Source organism: Vombatus ursinus, unplaced genomic scaffold (assembly GCF_900497805.2).
Source record: "Vombatus ursinus unplaced genomic scaffold, bare-nosed wombat genome assembly UNPS02014171.1, whole genome shotgun sequence".
Taxonomy (NCBI): domain Eukaryota; kingdom Metazoa; phylum Chordata; class Mammalia; order Diprotodontia; family Vombatidae; genus Vombatus; species Vombatus ursinus.
The window spans coordinates 3,131,675-3,156,336 of record NW_020953949.1 but is presented as its reverse complement, the minus strand read 5'-3'; the positions used below and the strand labels follow the sequence as shown (position 1 = coordinate 3,156,336).

Genomic DNA, 24,662 nt, shown 5'->3' with positions numbered 1-24,662 from the left:
TCCTAAATTCCTCATTCTGATTTCACTGCTTTTCCCTGGCATAAACCTTTTACTCCAAATTTACTCTCCTCATGGTACTGTTCCCACCTGTAACATTTTTTCCCAAATTCTGACCATCCTTTTGAATCCTGTTTGAACTGTTGTTAAATTTTGTTTGTCCCGGTCCGTGTTTTCTTCATTGCTAATGTATCTCTTACATGCTGTCGTGCATCTTTTCTACTGTTTTACCACAATGTAAAGTTAATTCTAGGTTCTTATAGGATACACCAGAGGCGTGCACTAGGGCAAGTTGGAAAGGTTAACAGGTAAAGTAATGACTGTTTAGTATAGAGGATGAGAGTAGCTAACTGCAGAGTGGCTCATTGCCAGGGTATTGGTTACAGCAATTCGTGAAAACTACATTAGGGCATGGAAGAGCAGCAATCTGTTGGTAAAGGAGTGCCCACCTTTTGAAGAACTTAAATTGTGTGCAACAAAGGCAAAAGTCAATTGACCTTTAAATAGGGTTGCCATATTACTAGTATTAGATTGTTAAATCTCTAGGGTTTCATTTCATATGAAGATGCAATTCAATTTAGATAGAAGGTGCATTTACCTTTTATCCATGGTATTGTACATCAAGACTGGAACTACAACCTCATTAAAACAATTTTCTTTATTTTTAATGAGTATCTGGATAAAGAAAGGTCTGATTTCTTCACATCACACATTAAAAGGAAAAACTTGTGAATATGGCCATGTCAGTGATGAAACTGCGATGACCACACAGCTTATGAAATAACAATAGAATAAAACAGTTAAATTATCCTTTGCTATGATGTGAAAATAGTAGGTGAAAAGCTATACAGCTGAATAAATATGGCAGATGCCCTGAACTCAGGTCAAACAGTATACATTTTTTGGTTCAGAACTTTATTGTCCCCCCCCAAAAGATGGAATGAAGATTACTCGGTTGAGTGATAAAAATTTGATGTTTTGTTTTTGCATTTTACTACTAAAAGGACAATACATATACATTCAGGAGAAATATTCTTGGGTAACATTAACCTTGAAATTGATGAAAAGAATCTATACCATAGACCCAAGGGTACTTTTTGGGATTTTGTTTTTGCGCCTTATGCAAATACAACACAATTGAAAAGTTTACTGAAAACTTTTATTGTAATCAAAAAGTGACATAACAGGGCTGTAATGAATTCTGCAAATCATTCTGCTGATATTTTAGAACGGATACCAGCTTTTTCTGCCAGGCAATTAAAAAAATTCAAATGTGAAAATTTCACAGTACAGTAAACTCCACCCAAACTAATTAATGGTGGTTAAAAATAAGATGCCCCAGGCAAAACCTCTCATGTTACATGGTCACAACTCACAATTCTGTACAAAAAGTTTGTGTTATAAAGCTCTGATGTAAAAATCAAATAATCAAGCAGCAATATTTTAAGTGCAGCACAGGGTCTTCCATGTCATTATTTACAAAGCTTGAATCTGTTTACATTATAACAAAATTTAATACAGATGACTTAGTAATTAAGTCAATTTTTTAATCTGCCATTTTATACTGTGACAGATTTAACTTTTTGGTCATCCTTTTCCTTTTCTTTTTCCTTCTCCTTTTCTTTATCTTTGCTTTTCTTGGATTTTTTCTTCTTATGCTTGTGTTTTTGGCTCTTTTCCAATTCTAATTCAGTGCCCGTGTGTTTCTTATGTTTCTTATGTTTTTTATGTTTCTTGTGCTTCTTTTTTTCCTTTTTCTTTTTCTTCTTCTTGCTGTCCTGACTTTCTGCTGAGCTAGCGCTGCTGCTGTGGCTTCGTGTTTGGCTTCCAGAAGGGCTATGACTTCGACTTCGGCTAACACTAGGACTACTTTGACTCTGACTTCTTACGCCTATTTGGCCAACTACTGTTGCATCCAGGCTCTCTTTAGCTTTCTCTGTCACCTTATCTTTCATTTCCTTAGGATTTTTCCCCAGAGTTTCTTCCTCTTTTGCAGACACATTACTCTCACTGTCACTTTCATTATAGTCTGGTACAAAAGCAGCCTCATCAGTTTCTCTTGTTAAGTCAGAAGAAAGTCGAGAAGAGTGGCTTAACTGCGGCTTAGGTTTGACAACAGTCTTATCATTCTGTCCAGTACCATGCTCTTTTTCAATCTGTGTATCTGGTGAGCTATGTCTACAAAATAATTTATTTCCACTTAACTCTTTCTCTTTATTGTTCTTTGTTTCTGATATATGCTTCTCTCGCTCTTTAACTGGATTTTTGTCTACAGATTTATTGTCATCATTTGAACGTTTGGAATCATGAGCAGCTTTATGATCATATGGTCTTCTGTCCTTTGAAGGACTAGAGTTGCTTCTTTTTGATTCTCCTACTCCCTTTTTAGGCATATCTGTCCTTTCATCCTTCAGTTTATTTTTCTGACCCAATGAAGATTCTAATTTAGTTCGAGAAGGAGAATCTTTTCTTCTTGTTAAGTCACTCCTTTCATCTCTCCGTTTGGAACCAGAGTGATCCCTGTTATCATAGTCTACTTTTTTGTCTCTATTAGGGGTAAAATCTTTACTTGAGGAACCACGCCCAGAATCATGCTTATCTGAAGTTCTACTGTCTTTGGATGATTGAGAAAGACTTTTAAAGTTTCCTTGTTCATTTATACGATCTATACTAGTATCTTTTTCTGTCTGAATGCTGCTTTTCCTTTTTTCAGAGTTTTCCTTATCTGACACGGAATGATCCCGATCTTTGGTTTTTCCTTTTTCACTGGATGAACAAGTTTTTGAACTTTTGGCCTCATGCTGTACACCTTCATGGCTTACTTCTTTTGTGGGCTTCTGAATTTTCTCTGATGGTTCACTTTCTTTTTCAATATGCTTAACAGGATTTGATGGCTTAGTGCTAACATTTTTTATAACACTAGCAGGCTTTCCTACACTTGACGAAGCTTGTGTAGATTTAATGTCTTCCTCTTCAGATTCAAAGTCATCTTTGTCCCACTTTGATTGAGGAACCTGAATCATAATTATAACATCTTCAGCAGGAGCTGTATTATCATTATTATATTCTTCCATGGTCTTAATGACAGTTCGCTTTGTGTCTGTTTTTTCTTCAGGCTTCCTTACAGGGCTGCCTCCGGTTGAGCTTGTACTAAACAAAATTAAAACATTAATTGGCACACCTAAAATTTAAATGCTTTCATAGACCAGTAAAATTTCATTTAAAGATTATCAATGAAATATTAATTTTTACTTAAAGACTTATTTCGAAAACATTTCAAATATTGGCCTTTTGAGGAATACACAGATAAGGGATATTAGAAATTAAATGTTAATTGAGGATTAAATAATCTTGGTTTAATGTTCAACTCCTGAAGTACAGAGAAAGAATTTTTTCCTTTTTCAGCAGTGTTGTTTCACTGCTTACTCTTGTTCTGAGTAGATGGACTAGGATACACCCTCATGGTTTTTATGACAGGTAGGATCCCACTTAAATAAATATCAATATAGCATTTATTTTTATATAAGGCAACTATGGGCAGGCAGACAGGCCTCAGTAATGGTAGAGGATACTTAATTTTGCCCTGATCAATATAGCTTTCACAATAACATTGGCACATAATAAAATCCTATGATGACATCATGAAATCCTGTTGCAATAGTTACCTTTATAACATTTTCTAAGGAACTAAACTGCTTCATTTTAAAAACTGATCCTTCTAAAATCTTGCTTTCTCAGGTATTAAAGAATGATATTAAACAAGTATTTCTTTGCTCCATTAAATCAAAAAGCCTCAAATATTAGATAACTGGTAATTTCTATGTACGTTAACACAGGATACTAGTTTGATGGTCTACTCACAAGCTATCTAACATAAGTTATTTGTGGCAGGCACACTGCAGCCCCTAAATTCTCAATGGATTTTTTCTACTTTCTGCATCATACCAATCAATTCTTTTATTCTTTTTCTTCTCTTTTAATTGAAAATCTGGATTCTTTTATAAAACCTGCAGTGCAGGGTAAAGGGATAGGCATGGACAATATACAGCAACCCAAGGAGCATTAAGCAAGAGTAGTGTGGCATGACTGCTCTGAGTTATCTTACTGTTCACTTAGTTTAACTTAATTTCATTAATTTAAACTAAATGGGGAAAATATAATCAATTAGTGAATTATTATCAAAGCCTGAACTGAAGAACATATAAGGAAATAGTTTTATTACACTAAATAACTCAAATTGTTTGGTCTGTAGACCCATTTACGGTCTTAAAAATTATTAGACAAGCACCTCCTTCCCCCTCAAAAGTGGCTGAATGTGGGTTTAGCTATCAATATCTACTATATATTTGAAATTATAACATCTTAGTATACTAATTATGAAAATAGTTTTGACCTTCCTGCAAGGGTCTCAGGGACAGTAAAAGGAACTATTTCAATGAATACAAAAGGATGATTTGACATGAATTTTTTTAAGACTGAAAAAGAGATTTCTAAAAACAAATGCTTAGAAATGTTTTTGTCTCTCTGGAAATGTAGCCCAAATTACCTAATTCAAATTCCTAACATCCTCGATGAATAGTCATCTAGTTTCTGACTTAAGTACCTCCAATATTAGGGAAATCACTACTTCCTGAAACAGATCATTCTACTTTTGACCAGATCTGTTAACAAGCTACTAAGTACAGGTTGGCCTCCCTGTAGATTTCACTCATTGGTCCTGGTTCTGTTCTCTAGAATGAAGCAGAAAAATCTCTTTTCCATACATCATCACATAGATGCTAAGTGAAAACAAGAAGATAAGTCACTCATCAGCAAAACATTTATATTTCCAAATGGATACATGAATTTTATAGGAACATGCCCCTCAAAGTTTACATTTTTCTAAAATATTATTTGTATTTTCTTAGCAAATCTGTTTCCCCAGAGATAGTACAAAAGCAAGCCCAAATTACTACAAATTCTGTATTAGTAGAATTCTTATACATGAAATTGAATTGTATTACAAAATTGCAGTGAAGAAAAAAAATATTACCTGGCATAATCCACAAGAGTTGAGCTAGATCCTTCAGTGGCTGTCACTTTTCTTCTTACTTTTCCTTTAACTTTTTCTTGTTTAATTTTACTGGATGTTTGCTCCAATTTTTCAGTGAGTTCTTTTGCATTGGGCGGATTTTCTCCACTTCCAATTTTTTTCCCTGTTTCTCTGTTCAGCTTTATCTTTTTGGCTGGGGCAGTTAATACACTTTTGTCTTTTTCTGGGGTCCTATCTGCTTTCTCAACATCTGGCTCAATTTTGCGCTTTGGTGATGGCTTCATCATTTCGGCAACTTCTGGTTTAGAGTTTTTCAATGACAAAGTCTCATGTTCTTTATCTACACCCTTTTCTTCAGCTTTTCTTTTTCTTTTTTCTGGCTTTGCATCAGCTGGCTTACTTTTCTCATTAGTCTTTTTTGACTTCTCCTCCTTGTTAGCTAGCTTTTCTGGTTTGGCATCTTTTGAATATTCCTTTTTAATTTTTTCTTCCTTGATGGATTTAGTTTCTTGATGCTCTTTTGTCATCTTGGGGTGAGCTTTTCTGGGTGTACTAGTGGCCTTTTCATCTTTCTGGGAGGAGGATTTAGTACTCTCTGTCTTTGGCACCTCCTCTTTGGCTTTTTTGGATGGTGGTTCTGATCTTGGAGACTTTTCACGTTCTACATCTATTTTTTCCTGGGATGCTTTAACAGGTTTTGCAGTGCTCTCTTTTTTGGAACCAGCAGTTCCTTCATTTTTACGTTTAGTTTTGTCACCTTTTGCTTTTGGTTTGTCTTTTTCTTTCTTTTCCTTTTCTGATACAGGTTTAAAAGTGATTGACTCTGCCTCCATTGGTTCATCTCTAACAGGGGTGGCATCATCTCTACTGGGGAGAATGAACAAGGAGTCTGTTTTAATATCTTCCCCACCTACAGGTTCTCTTTGTTTTCTAGAACTCTCTAATAACTCTGTGTTAGGAAAGCCTTCATTTTCTTCCCCCTTTCTTCTCTTTCGATGTTTCTTATGTTTGTTTCCCTTTCCATCTCCTGGTGGATTTTCACTCTCCTTCTCTTTTGACTTGGCATTATCCTTCATGGTGTGACCATCTCTTGCTGAAAGCTTTTCTGGGTAATTGCCACCTATGTTGCGACTTCGATGACCTTGTACACTAGAATAATCTTCCCTACGACCTCGAGCAAAGGGAGAATTCTCTCTTCTGTTGCCCAATGGTCCAAATCTCTCTGGAGAAAAGTTCTCCCTATTTGCTGGAGGTCTAGGCTGTGCTCCAGCAGCATAACCTTTGTAATATTTTTCATACCATTCTCTGTAATTTCTTTCCCATTCTCTGTAGCGTTCTTTTTCAAATGGGTCTCTAAAGTCAACATTCCTACCATAGTAAGCTTTTATATCATAAGGTGGTGGAACTTCTCTGTATCTGTTAAAGTATTCACGTTCTGTTTCTCCTTGAGGTATATTTCGTTTATTAGGAGACTGTCCCCTAAAAACCGGAGGAGACCTTGATCGTGAATGGTATCGCCGATATGGGGGTGACCTTGATCTGGAGCGGTGATATCCATGAGACCTGGATCTTGAACGATAATTTCTACTTTTCCCTCTACCTCTTCTGGGATATGGAGGTGATCGTGAATAAGAACGAGAGTGTGAACGACTAAAGGATCGAGAATAGGAACGTGAACGTGAGGAACCAGATCTTGATTTAGAATAGGTATAAGAACTTCTTGAATAAGAGGAGCCGCTATATGGGGATTTAGACCTGAAAACAAAACAAAACCCAATATTGAGGAATACAAATCAAATGTAGTTTTTTCAACTTCTAAGACCTCTCTCTTTTCAGTTTTCTGCTTTTTCTATAACTGTCATATTTTAGTTTATCTAAGGAGATAGAGACCTCTGCTGGTATGTGGATGATAAGCACACAAGAGTGGTCCATAGAAAATCTGTTCAATGAAGACAAATTCCAACCAAATGGAATACAGTGCACTAAGCAGGAACATTCTGTGACATGCCTGAGAAGGACATAATTTTTTAACACAAGACTAATAACTCTATTTAGCTTTATTCTCCATTTGGTAAGTTCAACATTTGTGACAATACTTTGTCCAATAATATTGCAAAAAGAATAAAGTACCAAAATGTCAAATAGTTAGTGCTAGCTTTTTAAAAATAATCAAATCACAATCAGTTATGAATTTTAAAGATAAAATGCCTTTAAATAAACTTTTAGGGGAATGCTAACTCTGTGCTGCTATTAAAACAATCTGAAGAATACTGCAGCTTCATAATTGCTCAGGTTAATGTTCCAGCAAAAAGCCATAACCTTATGTTGAAATACTGCTCAAAGATTTAACTACTTCACCATATATACTCAACTTCTACAGGGAACAACTCTATGGAAGAGTAATTTAATTCCTGTGATCTCATTCTGGAAAACAGGATTTACAATGAAAAATTTAAATGAATCAACAGATGACAAGAAATGTTAGTTTTCCATTTCTATCAATCTAGATTGAATTATAAAGACAAAAGTACAATCCTGTATTCAGATATTTCCGTGAATATCCAGTCCCATTATTCTTTTTTATCTCCTATCTTGTGTCCTGCTAGATTACTTTTTATTCTATCATGAAGGCTTACAAAACACTAACCTTGAAAATGAGCGCCTACGCTCCTTTTGAATCTTTTTGTATTCCATCAATTCCTTAGCAAAATCATTTGTAAACTCATCTAGTTTGGACTTTTTCTTTTCCCTAGTAAAATAAAGTTAAAGAGTAAACGTTAACAAAAAACTGTGTAAGAACTAACAAGACAAATATAATTAGATCATAAAGCAAATGAATGAAATAGTCAAGTTTTTCATTTTAAAACAGTAACTAGGAATCCCTATTAAGTTTCTTGGATGCTTTATTTTAAATCTTTATGTGGTTTACCTTTTTTCTAAAGAGAACACTGGAAAATGTTTCCACAAGCACCCATTTTAATATATACTTATCATCATTAAAATGAAAAAATATATCTAACTGCAAATTAAATACTCACTCCTCTTTTAGTCGTCTTTGCTCTCTGTAGAACTCTTCCCTGGATAAGGGTGGAGCTTGTGTTGTTGGGATAGTATTTGAATGAGCTGTTTGTACTGCTGTTGATACCCAAGGTGTTGATAAATTTGCAGGTGCTGGAGGGAAACCTGGAGGAGGGACACTGTAGCCAGCAGGTGGTGGTTGCCCAGGTGGAAACTGTGGAGGAAACTGTGGTGGAGGAACACCTGGAGGGAGAGGAAGTGTGTGGGGAGGTGGTGGATACAAAGGAGGTGGTGGTACAGGTACAAAGACAGGTGTTGCTGGCAGTGATGGGCCTTGAGTCCTCTGTGAGCGTTCACCATGGTGTCGTCCTCGATTTATGCTTCTAAAGAAAAAAAAAAACTCTTAAGTCATGAGTAGTTCACATTCACTTTGGGAGCACAATGTAAAATTCCCTATGTTTTTAGGAATAAAAAAAAACAAACCAAAACCAACAACCCATTCTTTAGATTTTAGTATATACTTTGGATTCCATTCAATCAGAATTGAATAGATTTCTTTATGTTATCAATTTACTCAGCAAACCCAATTTTGTTAGTGCAATTAAAACAGGGAAAATGTCTAGCCTACTTGGGAAAATAAATGCTTATAAAAGTGCAAAACATAGTTTGTCATATTTATTCACTCAATCAATTAAGTGTTTATTAAACACCTATTATGTGCCATCACTGGGGATACAGAAACAATAATGAAGCAATCCCTGCTCTCAAGGAACTCACAATCTCTAGATAGGAGAAGACAGTTAAGTATTCCTATATACAAAATATACAAGGTATATTAAGGTTACAAGGTAGTTTGGGGGGAAAAGGCATTATCAGCTAGGAGGATTGGAAATGGCATCGTGTAGAAAGCAGCATTTAAGATAAGTCTTGAAGAAAACTAAGAATTCTAAGAGGTGGATGTGAAAAAGGAATTCCAGGCATGGGAGGAGGGATGGGGACTCTATGAGAAGGAACGGAGATGGGATACTGAGTTTCACATATGGGGAATGGTAAGAAGGCCAGTTTATGCTGACAATGACCTTAGATATATATCTTCTAGTCCAATCCCCTCATTTTATAAGTGAGGCAACTGAGGCCCAGAAAAGGGTATTGACTTGATCAAGGTCATTATACCTCATTAGCCAACAGAGCTGGGACTTGTCCAGGTATTTTGGCTCCTAGTTCAATGCTCTTTCTACTGAAGATTCTTATTTACTAAAGCAGCTCTTGACAATCTCTTTGTCCACACATCCAATGACAATTTGAAAATAAAACTATGTCCTCATAAGTAATAAAATTGTACATTTAGCATATCCAATAACATTTTACCAATTCAGATGAGGCATTAATATATTCTCAATCAGTGAGGTCTAATTAAATTTAATTTTATTTAAATTAAGCTGGATCAAACTAAACATTTATAATGAACATTTAACAAATAAGTAACTGATTACGTTTATGTGTTCAATTACCTAACTTAAATGGATTTATTTGAAGACAATTTCTTTGCAAATATACTTACGGTTCCCAACCAGGCCTACCACCAGCAGAACGAGCAGCATTTATTCTTACTGGACCTTTGAATAGATAAATAACAAAATGTGCATTAAGTGAAGATAAAAATAGATTTTCAAAAATGATTTTAAACTAATGTTACATTACTCACCAGTTGTAGGTATCAACTGTCCATGCAAAAGGGACTGTCCGAGCAAAGAAGGTGTTCCAAGTACAGGTACCTGATAGCCCTTGTGGAAAATCAAGAAGGGGACAGAACAGCAAAAAACAAAATAAAAAAAGCCAAAATTGTCAAATATATTATTGGGGAGAAAAAAAAACAAACCAAAAGGAAAAAAAAAAACAAACCAAAACCCTAATAGCTTTAAAAAGTCTATTACTCAAATAAATTTACCTTTTCTTCCATCAGTGCACTAATTGCTATTGATGAAGAAGCTTTAGGATGGTCTGATACTAAGGCTGCAGCAGGTATAATTTTATTATCAGGATCACTGGAAAACATAAGATAATTTGTGACATTAAGATCAATAGTAGTGGTTTAGGTAACAGCTTAATTAATATTTTAAGCTTTCAAAATGTGCAATCTTTTATTTTGCTATATCAATCTATGTTCCTATAAGTGCACTGGGAAAGGTTCAGAGTTAACCGAGACTCTGAGAGTTAACTAAATAGTGTAACATACATTACTACATTATATAGGTAATAATTCAGGTAACTGACAGTATACCTCACTGATATGCTACATATTACACACAATATAATTTCTGTCTTTAAAAAGTTTATGATGAACTACTATTAACTTTAAGAAAGAACCACGTTGGATGTAACATTACCAATGTTACTATGTAAAAAATCAGCTATGGACTTACACTATTTGCTCAGGCAAGGATGTTTTCAAATAATATTCTCCCAGAAGTTATGATGCCAAAAAATGTAAAAGATTATAGTCATAAATGTTAAGATCATTTAAAAACAGCATAAAATTTACTAGAAAATTAGCATGTCCTTCAATCTTAACTCAGCACTTAACACTGTGCAGAACAGTATGTACCAGTTAGAGGTCTTTGAAAGAGAGTGACATAGCTATTGTAGAGACAAGCAACACGTAGCAGAAAAAAATTTTGGTTTGGAAATCAGAAGATTTGAATTCTTGTCATGATTCTGCCACTAGTTATATGACTTTAGACAAGCTAATTTCTCTTGGGCCTCTGTTCACTCACCTATAAAATGAGGTTAGATTAGGCAATCTAAGGTCCTTTTTATTTGAAAAAAAAAATCTGCTTTTTAGTAGTAGCTGACAAAAATATATTTACGGTATGCTAAATAAAGCCACTCATTGTAAAAGCTAGAGGGAAACTTAGAAATCATCTGTGATAGTGGGAGATTAAAGTACCTAGATTGTTTCACTGAAAATTACTGACATAAACAAAAATATCTAACCTTGGGAAGAGAAAAATAGGCACATAAACAATGATTTTAAAAATTCACACATGGTAGATAAGTAAAGGGATAGATGTCATTCCTCAACAATGGTGGAAAATCTAGACGGGGAAGACTTCCAAGGAGGGATACAAAGAAGTAAAAGACTCATTTCCTTGTCCTCTAAGATCTTACTAGAAGTCTAGTTAAGAATGGATGCAAATAAAGGTGACGGTCAAAAACAGAGACAGGGCTATGTTTCAACTTCATATGAAAAGAGAGAAGAAATCAAGGTTAGGACAGAAAAGATGGATGGAATTTGCTGCACTGTGAGAGTCAAAGAAAGGAACAGATAAAATCTCCTAGGGCCAGAATAACAGACAGAGAACAGAAGAATCAGGTATGTTCATTTCATGTTTTGCTTTTTCATGGCTGTACTCCTTGTTGGGCTGGACAAAGTCTCATATTTCCTTTTAACTTCAATTGGCTTTAGCAATGCCCTACACATACCAAAAATTAGTAACAATGACCAATGTGGAGTCAAAAAGGGAAGCAAAAACAAGGCAAAGAAAAATGATTACATTAACATTTTTAGTTGTTTCCTAATATATTAAACACAAACACTTACCGGAAAGGTCCATCTGGTTTTTCTGAATGGACAGAAATAGACACTGTAGCAGTTATATCAGGAACTGGTGCTGGAGTAGAAGGCTGATTTATAGGTACAGCAGATGATAGGGAAGACTGATTAGGAGTCATGGATGATGAAATAGAAGTAGCAGCATGAGTAGATGCAGATGTCACTGGAATCATTAAAGGGTCCTGTTGTCTTGAGATTGGAGGTCTCATTAAGGGTTGTAGGTTCCTCTGAATTAGTGGTCTTGGAGGTGGAATTGGAGGTGGTGGTGGTGGGGGTACTGGTTTTCGAAGCCTTTTAGTATAGCCAGTTTCATTTTTGAAGTTATTAACAGCCTAGAGAAACCAAACAGTTTATGTTAAAAAACAAAATTTAATAGGCTTTCTTAGTGGTCAATGGAAAGATGTCCTTTTATATGTAAGACAGGATATATTTACCTGGCGTAAAAATTTGTTGGCAATTAAAGCATCAGGAGATACATCATTCTGATGACAAGTTGGACATGTATGCTCATCTGATTCTAGCAATGCTGTTCTTATACCTGTGTTTCAAGACAATTTCAGTTATAGAAAGGATAAGTAAACTGTGGTTCACGATTATACCACTGACCGTACAAACACGCTTATCAAACAAGCCCTTTCATAAATTCTATGTTGATAAATTCTCTATCTAAAAACCCTATCCAGAGTGCTAATCTAAAACATTTTTTCCTTTTAGATTTCCTATTATGAACTCTTCATTCTAGGATTTAGGATGTCAAATACTTCGGAGGAAGTAGAGTTGATACTAACCATTATTGAGATGTGTGAATAAATGAATGAAAATAGGAAACAATAGTGTTGACTAGTTTACTACATTACTCTAGAAGGCTGACCATAGTGATAATTTTCTTGGGGTCACATCTATTTATGAAAACATAATTTAATGTGTAGATGGAATAAAATCACAAAACTTCTGAAAAGCTAATCATCCCTGATATAGCTATTAAAATGTTCACTATTGGAGGAAACAGGTCAAAGGTGCTGGATGACAACACAGGATTTAGTGCCAAAAGGGATCTTAAAAGGTCATCTAGTCCCAACTCCTACATTTTACAAATGAGCAAACTGAGGCCAAAGGAGGTTAAGTGACTTGCCAAGCTTATACAGATAATAAATGGCAGAATTGGGATTCAAACTCACATCCTCTGACCCCAAATCCAACATTCTATTACCCTAGAAAGTTACCTTACTTGTCTACAAAACCCCCCAAAACAAGATACCTGCCTCCCCATTCCATATATATATGTATATATGTATATGTATATATGTATATATGTGTGTGTGTGTATATATATATTTTTATATATATATATGTATATATTTTAAAGTAAAGAATAAAACAAGCAAGAAAACCATGGTGGTACACAGCATGACTATCAGCTACTAACTAGAAATTACGGCCAAAAAAGAATCTGGGGATTACCTTGCAAAAAGTTTCAAAAAGCCAGTAAGAAGTTAAATCTACTAAATGGAGGAAACCATGGAGAAAATTAAGGGAATTCCTTACAATCACAAGAGAAACCTAGGAATTAAAGATAAGAATAACATTGCTTTCAACTTTTCTGAGGAAATTGTTAATGAGATTTCTACCTGCAAACAGTCTTTTAAAATAAACAAGCCAGAATGGTTTTCGGAAAGCACAGGATATTCTAGATCTAATCTAGAAATTAGATGTTAATCAGTAGAACTAGGTGATATTTACTCAAGACTTTCAAAACAACCCAAGGATGAAAATGGGAATGATAGGTTAACTGTTGTTGGCTTTTTCTTTGGCCACTGTAGTAGAAAACTGGCAGAGTGCCACATAACTCTCATGCAGAAGAGAAGATTAATAACGATAGACCAGGGAGATCTTCTTCCGTGTTAGATAAGCCAAAAGAAAGGATAATAACGGATATAATTTCTGAATAATGTTGGGCAAATAGTCTATGGGGGAGGGGGAGCAAAAATCACTTATTTATTAAGGAAATCCCACTTAATTAATCTGCTAGAATGCTTCAAGTAAGCAAATTAGCTTTCTGATTAGAAGGAAACAGTTGTATGCAATTTAGGCCATTTGAAATACTTGAAAGGGGCAGCTAGGTGGCACAGTGGATAGAGTACTGGCCCTGAAGTCAGGAGGACCTGAGTTCAAATGTGACCTCAGACCAAACAGTTGACATTCACTAGCTGTGTGACCCTGGGCAAGTCACTTAACCCCAATTGCTTTAAAAGAAAAAAAAAGAAAAAAAAGAAACACTTGTAATAAGCTTCCACAAAGCCTTTTAAGAAAAAAAAACACTGAGTCATCCTAAGATTGGGGTACTGTTTTTATTATGGACAAAGAAATGGCTTAAGAGACAATTAAGGTATAGGGAATAAACAGGTACCTCTGCGGATTAGTATGAAAACTTATTATTGTTTCTGACCTACGATAAACTAATTCATATTATCTCCCAGGTAGCACTGCTGGGACCAGTTCATAAATGGTACTACAGTCTTCGGATAATGAAATTGGAGGAAGAGACTTAGAGATGAGATGAATGGTTGAAGAGACAAACCACGTGGTAAACTGTAGGTAGTGGGTATTTTTTCATTATAGTGTAGGGTGAAGGGAAGGAGAAAAGGGATTACTGGACATTTCTTGTAACTAGAAAGAGGTATTTTCAGATTAAAAAGGTGTTTTAAATAACATAGGTAAAAGAATTACCATCTCTGAAGGCTTAGTTCAATTAATAGATAAGATGTGCCAGACAATTAAAAGAAAAGCAGTATGATGTATCACCACCTATCCCTAACTTTTTGAAGTTGACACCAGGAATGACAATTATTCAACTTCCTACAACATTGTCCAAGAGTGGGTAGGACTAGCTGGGACAAATGACAGTTTTGACTTATGACTATGGCAAGTAATTCTTACAAACCAGAATCCCGATCTGTTGTCAAAATTAAATCACAAAAATGTTACATTCATTTTTAGGTAAAACAGTGATAATTATAACTGGTTCTATCACCACTGCAAAGATATACAAAGAAAACTTTGGAGAAAATGGAAGTCCAAACAAATGTAGCTAATACTCATAAAAGCAGATTTTACTGTGTTGCATATTTATCCACTCAACACTTAATTTCTTACCTGTGATAAAAGACAGTATTTCCCATTTCCTCATTTTTATTAACATATTCAGTTGCACCATTTGGGAAATAAAATGGCATGGGCACATCCCAATAAGAATATTTTGAAATATATACCACTTCCAGGTTTAACTGAACTTACATTCATCACAATAACTGTTTCCACAGCAAGGTATGACAACTGCATCAGTCATTATATCTTTGCAGATAAGACATAACAATTCATCTGGGATAGGGTCATCCTCTTCTGATGAAGAGGATGGTTCCTCTGGTAGGAAAGGTGGTTTTTCTTTCTTCCCTATGGCATATGCCTCTCTGAAATAAAAGAATTTAGACCTTTAAAAAGACTTTTGTCAGTAAGGTATAGCATTACCTAAATCATGCCACATATTCCATTACATAATGGAGAGCCAATGTGATACCAAGCAATGAATTATAGCCACTTGAGTCATTCAACAGAAGAGAAGTTAGAGAAATACCATATGTTCAAAATGATCAGGGAAACAATTTCTTTAAGTAGCTCTTTGTAAACTATGCAAAATTGTTCTGGGGCAGTAATTAATGGTAGGTAAATCAAAATAAAAAAAATTGTTTTTTTTTTTTGGGGGGGGATGATGACAACTTTAGAGGGCCTCTAGTAATTTCCACAAATGAGGAAATTGTAGTCCAGAGACATTAAGCTATGTCCAAGATCATAAAGTGTGTTAGTGATAAAACATGGATTAAAACTCTCTGGAAATATAGTCCAATCTGTCATACTTTTTATTTTTTTTCCTAATTTTCATTAATTTTCTTTGAAATTTTTTTTCTATAGCCTTTGCCATGTTACCGATACCAGTCTTTGTCAAGTTAACACAAATACAATGAAAAACTACAATTAGTATTTATATCACAATACACAAGAAGAGACAGTTTTAAGGGAAATATTTATATCATCACCATGCATATCTATTCATAGTAAGCAGCAGCAGATTTCAAGACAGGTCCACATTATGATCAGTGTTGAAAGAATGTATTCATCTATTCATAGTCAGCATCATGGAATATTATTGCCTTACAATTGATTAAATGATTGGGATTTTGAACATGTGCTACAAAGAGATGAAATGACACTCCACCAGACATTCCTTGACAGTCTCATCTGGGTGTACAATGTGTTCAGTAGAAATGTATGATATTTAAATGTGCTACAGAAATGGAAACCCTTCTGGTAAATTTTAAATGATCACCAAAAAGCCATTAGATTCCAAATATTGCTATTCCCTCCCCTGCAACCACCCTTCTTTCCCTTGCACAAATCTAGCAAATTTGTAGAACAGGAATGTCAGGCCTTAAGTCTTTAAAGAAATGCCTCTCCATTTCATTCAAGGAACAGTGTGTAGCTCTCAATGCGGAAAATGAAAGAATCTGAGCTGTACGTATTGGTAGTAGGGTACCTTAGGTGTGTTATTTGTGTTGCAGCTGCTCCATAGACATCACCACGATTCCAGAAATAAGTATCAATTTGCTTATGCCCCATTGTTCCCAATTTGTGAAAGAGGAGTCTCCCACTGCCCAAGAGAGAGAAAAAAAAAAAAGAAAAAAAAAGAAGAGAAGAGGAGGAGAGGACAGAAAAAAGAAAGAAACAGAAGAGTCTGAGTTGCTTACCAGCGGTGTTAGTGGAGAGGGTGAAGGTTTCATTTAAAAATATTTTGGTCTCCCATCTCTCCCCAATATATCTGTTGTGTGTTTGGCACAAAGGGGTTTTGTATTTCAGCATTCAAGAGGGGTTTCAAAAGCAGAGGTTAATTATTAGTTGGGGTTCACAGGCAATGTTAATTTTTCCACCACAACTTATATTCTTTTAACCCATTTAAGTAAAATATAACTGAATAGGTCTGCTCTTAAAATATATAGTGTCTGGGCTGAAATAGCAATTTCAGCTTAAATTTGTTTGGAAATTTCTATATAATGTCTTTGAAGTAGAGACAGTATATATGCTCAAGCTGCTTTGATATGAAACCACAAAAACACAGGACAGTGATTGATATAAAGTGGATGGTATGGGTAAGTGAGCAGGGTACAAGTGGGAAGGGGAGGTGAATTTGAGAAAAATAAAAAAAACAACAACTTCATTTAAAACTCTACATAATCTAATTCTTATCTGTGAACTAAAACAAAACAATATTATTTTCAATGTTTTCTTTACTATTTTAGGCTTTTCATTCCACTTTAAACGTGTACATAATTTTCTCTCTTACTGGCTCACTCACTGAACTCTCATAACAAATATTTGTTGAACGTAATATTAAGAAGTGTTTTGTTTCTGCACATTAACACTGTATAGAACAAAAAGAAGATCTGAAGAACAAGGGTTATCCACATTCTATATTGCTCATATAGTATTTATTTTCATACAGCCTTTCATAGTTTTAAGAGACACCTCATAGAGCATTAAGGTCAACTTCAACCTGACCCTTAAATTCCCTCTCCAATATCCTTGACAAGAGAGTCATCCAATCTCTGTTTCAATATCTCCAAAGATAAGGTATTTGGTTAACTCTCAAAGAACTCCATTTGGTCAAGCTCTACATGTTAGGCAATGTTTCTTTACATCTAACCCAAAGTCTGCCTCCCTGTAGATGCCCACTCCCAGTCTGCCTTTCAGGGCAAAGCAGAATAAATCTAACTCATCTTCTATGTGTGACAATTCAGATGCCAAATGGAATAAAGAGAGCAATAATAACTTGTTAACGACTGGAAAAAATATTTGAGTTTACCAGATGATAAAACTAGTTTTATGGCCCTTGATACTGACTGTCCTCCTTTATCTTCTTAAGATTAGAAGACACTAAAGCAAAGTAATCATCAATCAACTTTTAACAATACAACCAATTTCGCCTAATACTCAACCTTCCTGAAGCTGTGATTTTCAAACTTATAATATACTTAAACCTATAACTAACATGAAATCTTCACATTTTAGCTGTATTACTCAGCACATTTATCTTTTAACCTCTAAGACATAACTTTCATCCAAACTCATTAGAACTAATATAATTATCTCAGATTTCATGATGATTTGTAAATTCCCTCACTCTCAAAATAAACTGCCTATAACAGAAAATAAATCTAGGGGAACATGTGCAAGTATGTATGTGAATGAGGAAGAAGGCAGGGAATGCCAGGAAAAGAAAAATTAGAAGACTACAAGGGAAGGGGCACCCACATGGACAATTTTACAAAATCCCAAAACCCACTTAAAATTTGCTTAAAATGGAGCAGACTGCAGCCTCTCATCCTTAATATAGAAATGCAACTTGTGGAGACCACAGGTCTTAGCATACAATGTTCCCTAAGGGGTCTAAACAGCCAACTCACAAGCAACAAAACAATAGCATTGCACCCTGGGACCTATAGTCTCCACAGGTCACATTTTTGCCCCACCTCTAACCTGAGTACTTACGCATCTATAGTTGGGATTGCATATTTTCCAGTGTTGGTAAGCATGGCACCTTTCATGTTAGGATCTTTCACCTCCATCATAAAACTTCTAGGAATTCCAGTACTCTTTTTAATCCTGGGAACTGATTCAAAGTTTTTATCCTAGTCAGAAAAAAACGCAAATGTTTTCACTTGTGAAAACAATACAAAATACTTAAACAGCCAAACTTTTACTAATAATGATCACTCAACATTTATATAATACTTTATGGTTTACATAATATTTTAAAGGTAGTAAGTGTAAATGTAAATTATTACTTATACTTAATGAGATTAAATAATTTGCCCCAAACTCACACAGCTAGTTAAAGCCAAAAGCCAAATTCGAGTCTTTTCTTTCAACTCTCAGAATGAAACTATAACAAAGATCCTACCTAGAAAAAAAATATTTTCAATTTTAAAATGTTAAAGGTCCTTATATAGTACTCTGGTTAAGCAAAAAGTTATTTCAATGTGATAATCCTGGTACCCCTCCAGTAAGAAATAAAATACAGCTAAAATATCTATAACAGACTAAAATATCCTTTTATGATCAATTATCTTATGTACGTTCTTGATTTACTCATTTAAATTAAAAGGCTTCTTTGCTGGTCTTCACATAATCTTACTTAAAAACAAACACACCCACAAATATAAATTGACTTCAGAGTACACACATTGCCTCTGAATGGGAAAGATTATCTTGTCCAAGTCCTTAATTTAACTGAGATCCAGAAAGGTTAAATGACTTGCTCAAGGTCACACAAGTATCAACAGAACCAGGATGCCAAACCCAGTGCTTCTTTCATTACTAAATGCCTGTCTGGCATCACAATTTCAGTTGGATTACTAGAAATAATAGAAAAGGTAATTTTCTTATAATTTTATGCTCTTTTTACTGAAATGTTAACTCAAATGACATAGAAAAGACTCTGAATATGAATTACTAGAAGCTTAAGAATGAACAAGAGAACATAGACAGCTCAGTATTACCTACCATTATTTGTACTTCAAGATCCTCTTATTACTAGGAATACTAAGGAAAACATTAGACTTCTAGGAAAAAACCCACAGGTCAGTAGGAACGATTGTAGTCAGATGTGATTTATTAGGGGCAATATGACATAGTAAAGAGAGTGTAGGACTTGGAAAGATGTGGGGTTCAAATCCTGCCTCTCATACTCAGTGGCTGGGCAAGTCTGTTAACTTTTTGAGCCTATAGTTTTCATCTGCAAAATGAGGTTAAATAACATGTGTAAGTTAACTTCTTTACAAGGCTGTTGAAAGGACCAAATGAAATAATGTATATAAAGCCTTTTGAAAATATGATAGTGCTATCTAAAGGCCAGTTATTTTTATCTGATAAAGTACGAAAATAGTATAGAATTAAGAATTTGAGAACATGGGGTTATTACTGAATTTTCCCTTTCATGTTTTTTCCATGTAACTTGATTCCTTGCAAAGCTTTGCTTTTTATCAGACATTTTTATCTTCTATTTGTTTCAATATAGTTGACATGTTAAATTGTTCTTTAAAAAGGTAAAATTTGAAATGATGAAAAATATAGGACTACATTCCATTTTAAATGTATGTCTGTGTCCTAATATGAATGGAAAGCAATTAACTCTAACTTAGTGACTTTAATAAACATAGACCACTGACCTCATTGGGGCAGCTAGGTGGTACATTGGATAATGTGCGGGGCCTAGTCAGGGAGACTCATTTTCCTGAGTTCAAATCTGGCCTTAGACATTTCCTAACTGTGTGATCCTGAGTCACTTAATCCTGCCTGCCTCAGGTTCTTCATCTGTAAAATGAGCTAGAGAAGGAAATGGCAAACCACTCTAGTATCTTTGCCAAGAAAACTCCAAACAGGATCAAAAAGAATCAGACACAACTGAAAATGACTGAACAACCTTACTGCCTCTCACTATACACTGATGGACCACTAAACTGAGGCTAAAGAAGAAGTTTAGCATTTTCAATTAATTATTTGGATTTGTGGGGTGTGCAAAAGTCTCATCAAAGTTAAAATACCAAGGAATGTTGTCAGTGAAGAGGCAACATGAAAGACTACCATATCAGGAAACTGAAGACCTGGACTGTAGGCCCAGCTTGGACCCTCCCTGTCTAGCCTGTGACCCTGGACAAGTCACTTAACCTCACTGACCCTCACTCACATTTTCCTCATCTAGAACGTCAGGGAGTCAGATAAGAGTAAATGTCATGTCATTTGTAACTCTGTTAATGTCATAAAAAAGAAAGCACATCAGACTTTGAAATTCTTTAGTTTATTGTTTTAAATTTTCTGCATTTTCTACATAATTGAAGACTCAAAACAAATGGCATGAGTTAGGAGGCTATGAAAAAAAATTAATGAAAACTACACCTTGGATTTAAAAATTTTAACCATTTAACTACTTTTTTTTCCCCTCCAGGGAAAATACAAAAAAAGGTAACTTCAATTATATTAAGAGCTAACATTATTACACTCATATTTGGTTACATATAGTTACAAGGAAGTTTACCTAATACTCAATGAAAAAATTAATGTTCATCAAGGAGGGCAGTTTTGAATCCCAGCTCTGCCACCTAACTACTATTTACATGACCCTGAGAAGGTAATTTCTCTTCTCTGGGCTCATTTTCTCATTTGCAAATGGAAGATGAAACTGGATGAACTTAAGCCTCCCCCAACTTTAAGTCTATGATCCTATGATCTCTAAATTCAGATAAGAGACACCCAAAGACCTTTTATTTTCCTTGTTAGTGATTATATTGTTTTTAACATATTTACCTTGGCTGTTAAAATTTTTCTAACATTAGCCACTGATCTTTTTTTAAGTCAACTGAATTTATAGTATTTGAAGCTGAACTTAAAAGACTAAAATTCTCATTAGCTGCTAATTACCCCACATTAGGAACTATTCACTCTATAATTCAAGTAGTAATTAGTTTTCATACTAATGTTTTTGGATTTGTAAAAGACTATATGCTTATAAAATAAATATTTGTATGATTCATAGAACTTACCCCATTTGTTGGGCAATTCTTTATGTAATGACCAGGTTTACCACACCGGAAACAGGTATAGGATGGTGGAGGGGGACCCAGAGGTTTCTTCATGTAACTGAAAGTTAAAAATAAGATATATAGACACACAGATGTATGTATATACACACACACAAATACACACACGCACATAGACACAAGTTTGACTACATTTTCCCCCTTTAAATACAAAGAAAATCCCCACCCATTTTACTACTACAAAGGATCAACTTAAGAACTTACTTGATTGGATCATATTCGTGGCCAGACTGTGACATCATTGCTTTAATTTTATCTTCTTCAGAAGCATTGGCTTCAGCCAGATTGGCAGTCTGTTTAACAGGTAATTATTTGACACACACATTAGAAACACATTTAAGTCCACACAGCCAAAGTCAACACCACTCATCCAATCCTGTAAAGAGCAGCATCTAACTAAAGTTGCATCAAAAAAGCTACTTATAAATACTCCTGAAGATGCTCTGGGGAGTTCCTTAAGCCATTACATGATGTTTGGGCGTCTGTTTACTTGAGAAATATTTCTTGGGGGCACTCAAAACCTTAGGCCCTGTTTGTACTTTATAATAAGACTTGTGTATCTTCTCTAAACTTAGACTGATGTTAGGTGCAGAGGGACAAAAAAAAACCCCACTCTTGGATGCTCTTATCCTTAGAAGAAATCTCAAATTTCACGTTATAACTATAATTAATTGGATTATAGCTTCAGTACAGAAATCTGAGTATGTTGCAGAAGGAACTAGAAATTAATATTTAGATTTTGATTTTACATGGCTACAAGTTATGATAGGTGATTATTCAAAATTTTAATTTAAGTAAGTCTAAAACTTATGTCAAGCTACCTTTCAAATATTAAAGATGCTTAATTTAGAAAAGATTTATCATGTCAATAATTCATTATACACTAGTCCAGATACAAGCAGGGTCTAAGGGAGTGACTCCTAATCACTTGAATCTTCAAGCATCTACTAGCATTCAGATCAGCCATTCATTGGGTTTTACCTTTTTACATTCATTCACAAAACAAGCAAACAGTTTCAATGTTTTATTGTCAATTTCATATACAATACTTTTCTTAACATTAACACAGCTTAAAATGACAGTAACATTTACAGAAAATTTGATTACAGATGTTTAACAACTAATTTGTTTGAACCCAAACATTAGTTTACAACCAACCAAAAAAAAAAAGAAAAAAGAAAAGAAAAAAAGAAAAATGAAAAAAACAAAAATCCTCCCAAACCTCCCCCTGCAAAACATTAGTAGGAATAAACCAAAACTCAAATATGGCATTTGTAATACATAAGAATAAAACAGTAAACTGTTAAAGACATTGCCTCTATGCTAAACCACACTGCATTAAGAGGTTAAAGTAAGTAACAGTTTTAACCTGCTTTATGTTATGAGGTTATCTGAATATTTATTCTTCAAAAACAGTAACTTAAAAGATGTTCACTATTAGAACAGTTTTCACATTTTTTGGAAAAAAAAAAATGGACACAAGCTAAAACAAAACCAAGGACAGGATAGGGACAGCACTAATGGAAAATTTATCTTTTCAGCTCACTTTCATGTTAATTTTGGTTTGCCAAAAGCATGTAAGATTGCGAAAATTCTTGATAGCTGGTGGGGGTTGGGGTGAGGGGAAAGAAAGGAAGGGAAAGGGGAGAAAATATAAGCTGAAGAACTCCTAACTTCACCTTCAAAGTACATCTGTCTACTCTGAAATGAGTTTTACTTATTGAAAAGTTGATAATTCTATTTGTCCAGTGTAGTCAAGTCACTAGTGCTTTCCCAAACAAAAGGTACACATTATTGAGCAGAATATATATGCAAGCATTCTTGTAGCAAAACACGGCATATACAACAGTTTCAAGAGGTGACATTTTGCCCATATGCCAAACATATACATTGGTATATTCCTATAAACAATTATATACACTTACACAATTTACATAGTCTGTGTTCAAACAAATTAGGTTGTTTAACTTGTCTACTGCAGACAGACTACAAGTCTATAATTTTTTAAAAAAACCAAAAAACAAAGAAACCAAGCAACTGAAACATTCAAAATATTGGTCATCAGGTCAATTCAGAAATCCAAGAAATAATCATGTGATTGTCCATGTATTAAGGAAAAGCTTCTATTTTGGCTGTCTAAATAAGTCCACATAACATACAGCCAAACAGGAAATTCCTCCAGAACTTTGTTAGTTTCCAATGTAAAATTAAGCAAAAATGCATGAGGAAAAAACTGCTAAATGTAGCTTCATGTGCTTCTTCTTTCTGTCTTGAAGATGAACAATACTCCAACATTATGTTGAGGCTGATAAGGTACTCCCCTATCTTCCCAAAATTGGAACTACTCTTTACAGGATAGTAAAAAATATACATTTTTTTTCCAAATAAAATTAATAAATTCCCCCCTTTGAAAAATTTGCACCAAATACAAAGTTATTCATAAGAAAATACAAGTGGTTCAAGAATATATATATATGTATATATACCTTTGTAAGCTGGGCCAGAGAAATAGACGCAGAAGAGTCATCAATCTGTTCATAAAAAATTAAACACACATTCAAGTTCCACACTGAAAACATCTGTAAGTGATAATTAAGCCCTAGCTGTTTAAAAATCAAGTACTGGGCATTTCCTTAAAGTTTTCTAAAGAGCATGTTTTCTATCATATGCCATGTGAAGTTAAAGTGTAATTGATCCTATTTTATCCCTCTCATAAACGTGTCTATATATCTATGCAGATATATATCATACACAAGATAACATGTGAGGGTTTCAGTTACAGTAAAGAGATTGGGGATAGGAAAGAATATCAAATAGAAGGCTTATAATAAAAAGTACTAGAAAAATTCCACATCTTTCCAATCCTCTATCTTTAACTGATGATGTTCATGATTGATTGATTGCACACTGCAATCTTTATTTGTAAGTGCAGACTTTCACACTGCCAAAATTGAGTTTTAAAATAAAAGGTAGTCTAAGAACCAGAAAATTGTTTTTAATATTTAAAGATTGCTCCCATCTAAAATGTCACTGTTATTGTGAATACATGTGCCTATTCTCCTGAAAAGTCTAACAATAGCTTCTTGTTTTAAAAAGTAAAAAAAGAAAATAAGGGGAAAAAAAAGCAAAGCTATGTTAAGGCAAAGATTCCAAATGAAATGTGGGAGGCGGGGAAGGGAGTAAAAATAAGGCATCCTGTAGAGGTGAGGAAAATAGTCACTATGAGGCATGAATCTTTTAATTTTCACCCTTGGAGGAAAGGCAGTCAGTAAGATTTTCACCCTGTCTCTAAGAAAGT

The 24,662-nt window shown here is 34.5% G+C and overlaps 1 protein-coding gene across 6 annotated transcripts in view; it reads right to left on the bottom strand.

Annotated features, from left to right (window-relative positions):
• Positions 1-1,134: 1,134 nt before the first annotated feature.
• The window catches only part of RBBP6 (RB binding protein 6, ubiquitin ligase), a 37,674-nt gene continuing 14,146 nt past the window's right edge, over positions 1,135-24,662 (bottom strand). For 4 of the 6 annotated variants that reach the window (XM_027859756.1, XM_027859758.1, XM_027859757.1 and 1 more), the window contains 14 exons: positions 23,851-23,895; positions 21,569-21,657; positions 21,308-21,404; positions 18,258-18,397; positions 14,955-15,127; positions 12,095-12,198; positions 11,649-11,992; positions 9,996-10,092; positions 9,753-9,831; positions 9,609-9,663; positions 8,068-8,430; positions 7,677-7,778; positions 5,030-6,784; positions 1,135-3,147 (listed from right to left, as the gene is read on the bottom strand). In XM_027859756.1, coding sequence (XP_027715557.1) covers positions 1,557-3,147; positions 5,030-6,784; positions 7,677-7,778; positions 8,068-8,430; positions 9,609-9,663; positions 9,753-9,831; positions 9,996-10,092; positions 11,649-11,992; positions 12,095-12,198; positions 14,955-15,127; positions 18,258-18,397; positions 21,308-21,404; positions 21,569-21,657; positions 23,851-23,895 — 5,034 coding nt within the window. In that variant the 3' untranslated portion in view covers positions 1,135-1,556. The remainder of the gene's footprint in view (positions 3,148-5,029; positions 6,785-7,676; positions 7,779-8,067; positions 8,431-9,608; positions 9,664-9,752; positions 9,832-9,995; positions 10,093-11,648; positions 11,993-12,094; positions 12,199-14,954; positions 15,128-18,257; positions 18,398-21,307; positions 21,405-21,568; positions 21,658-23,850; positions 23,896-24,662) is intronic. The other 2 variants (XM_027859759.1, XM_027859761.1) reach the window with 1 other exon arrangement.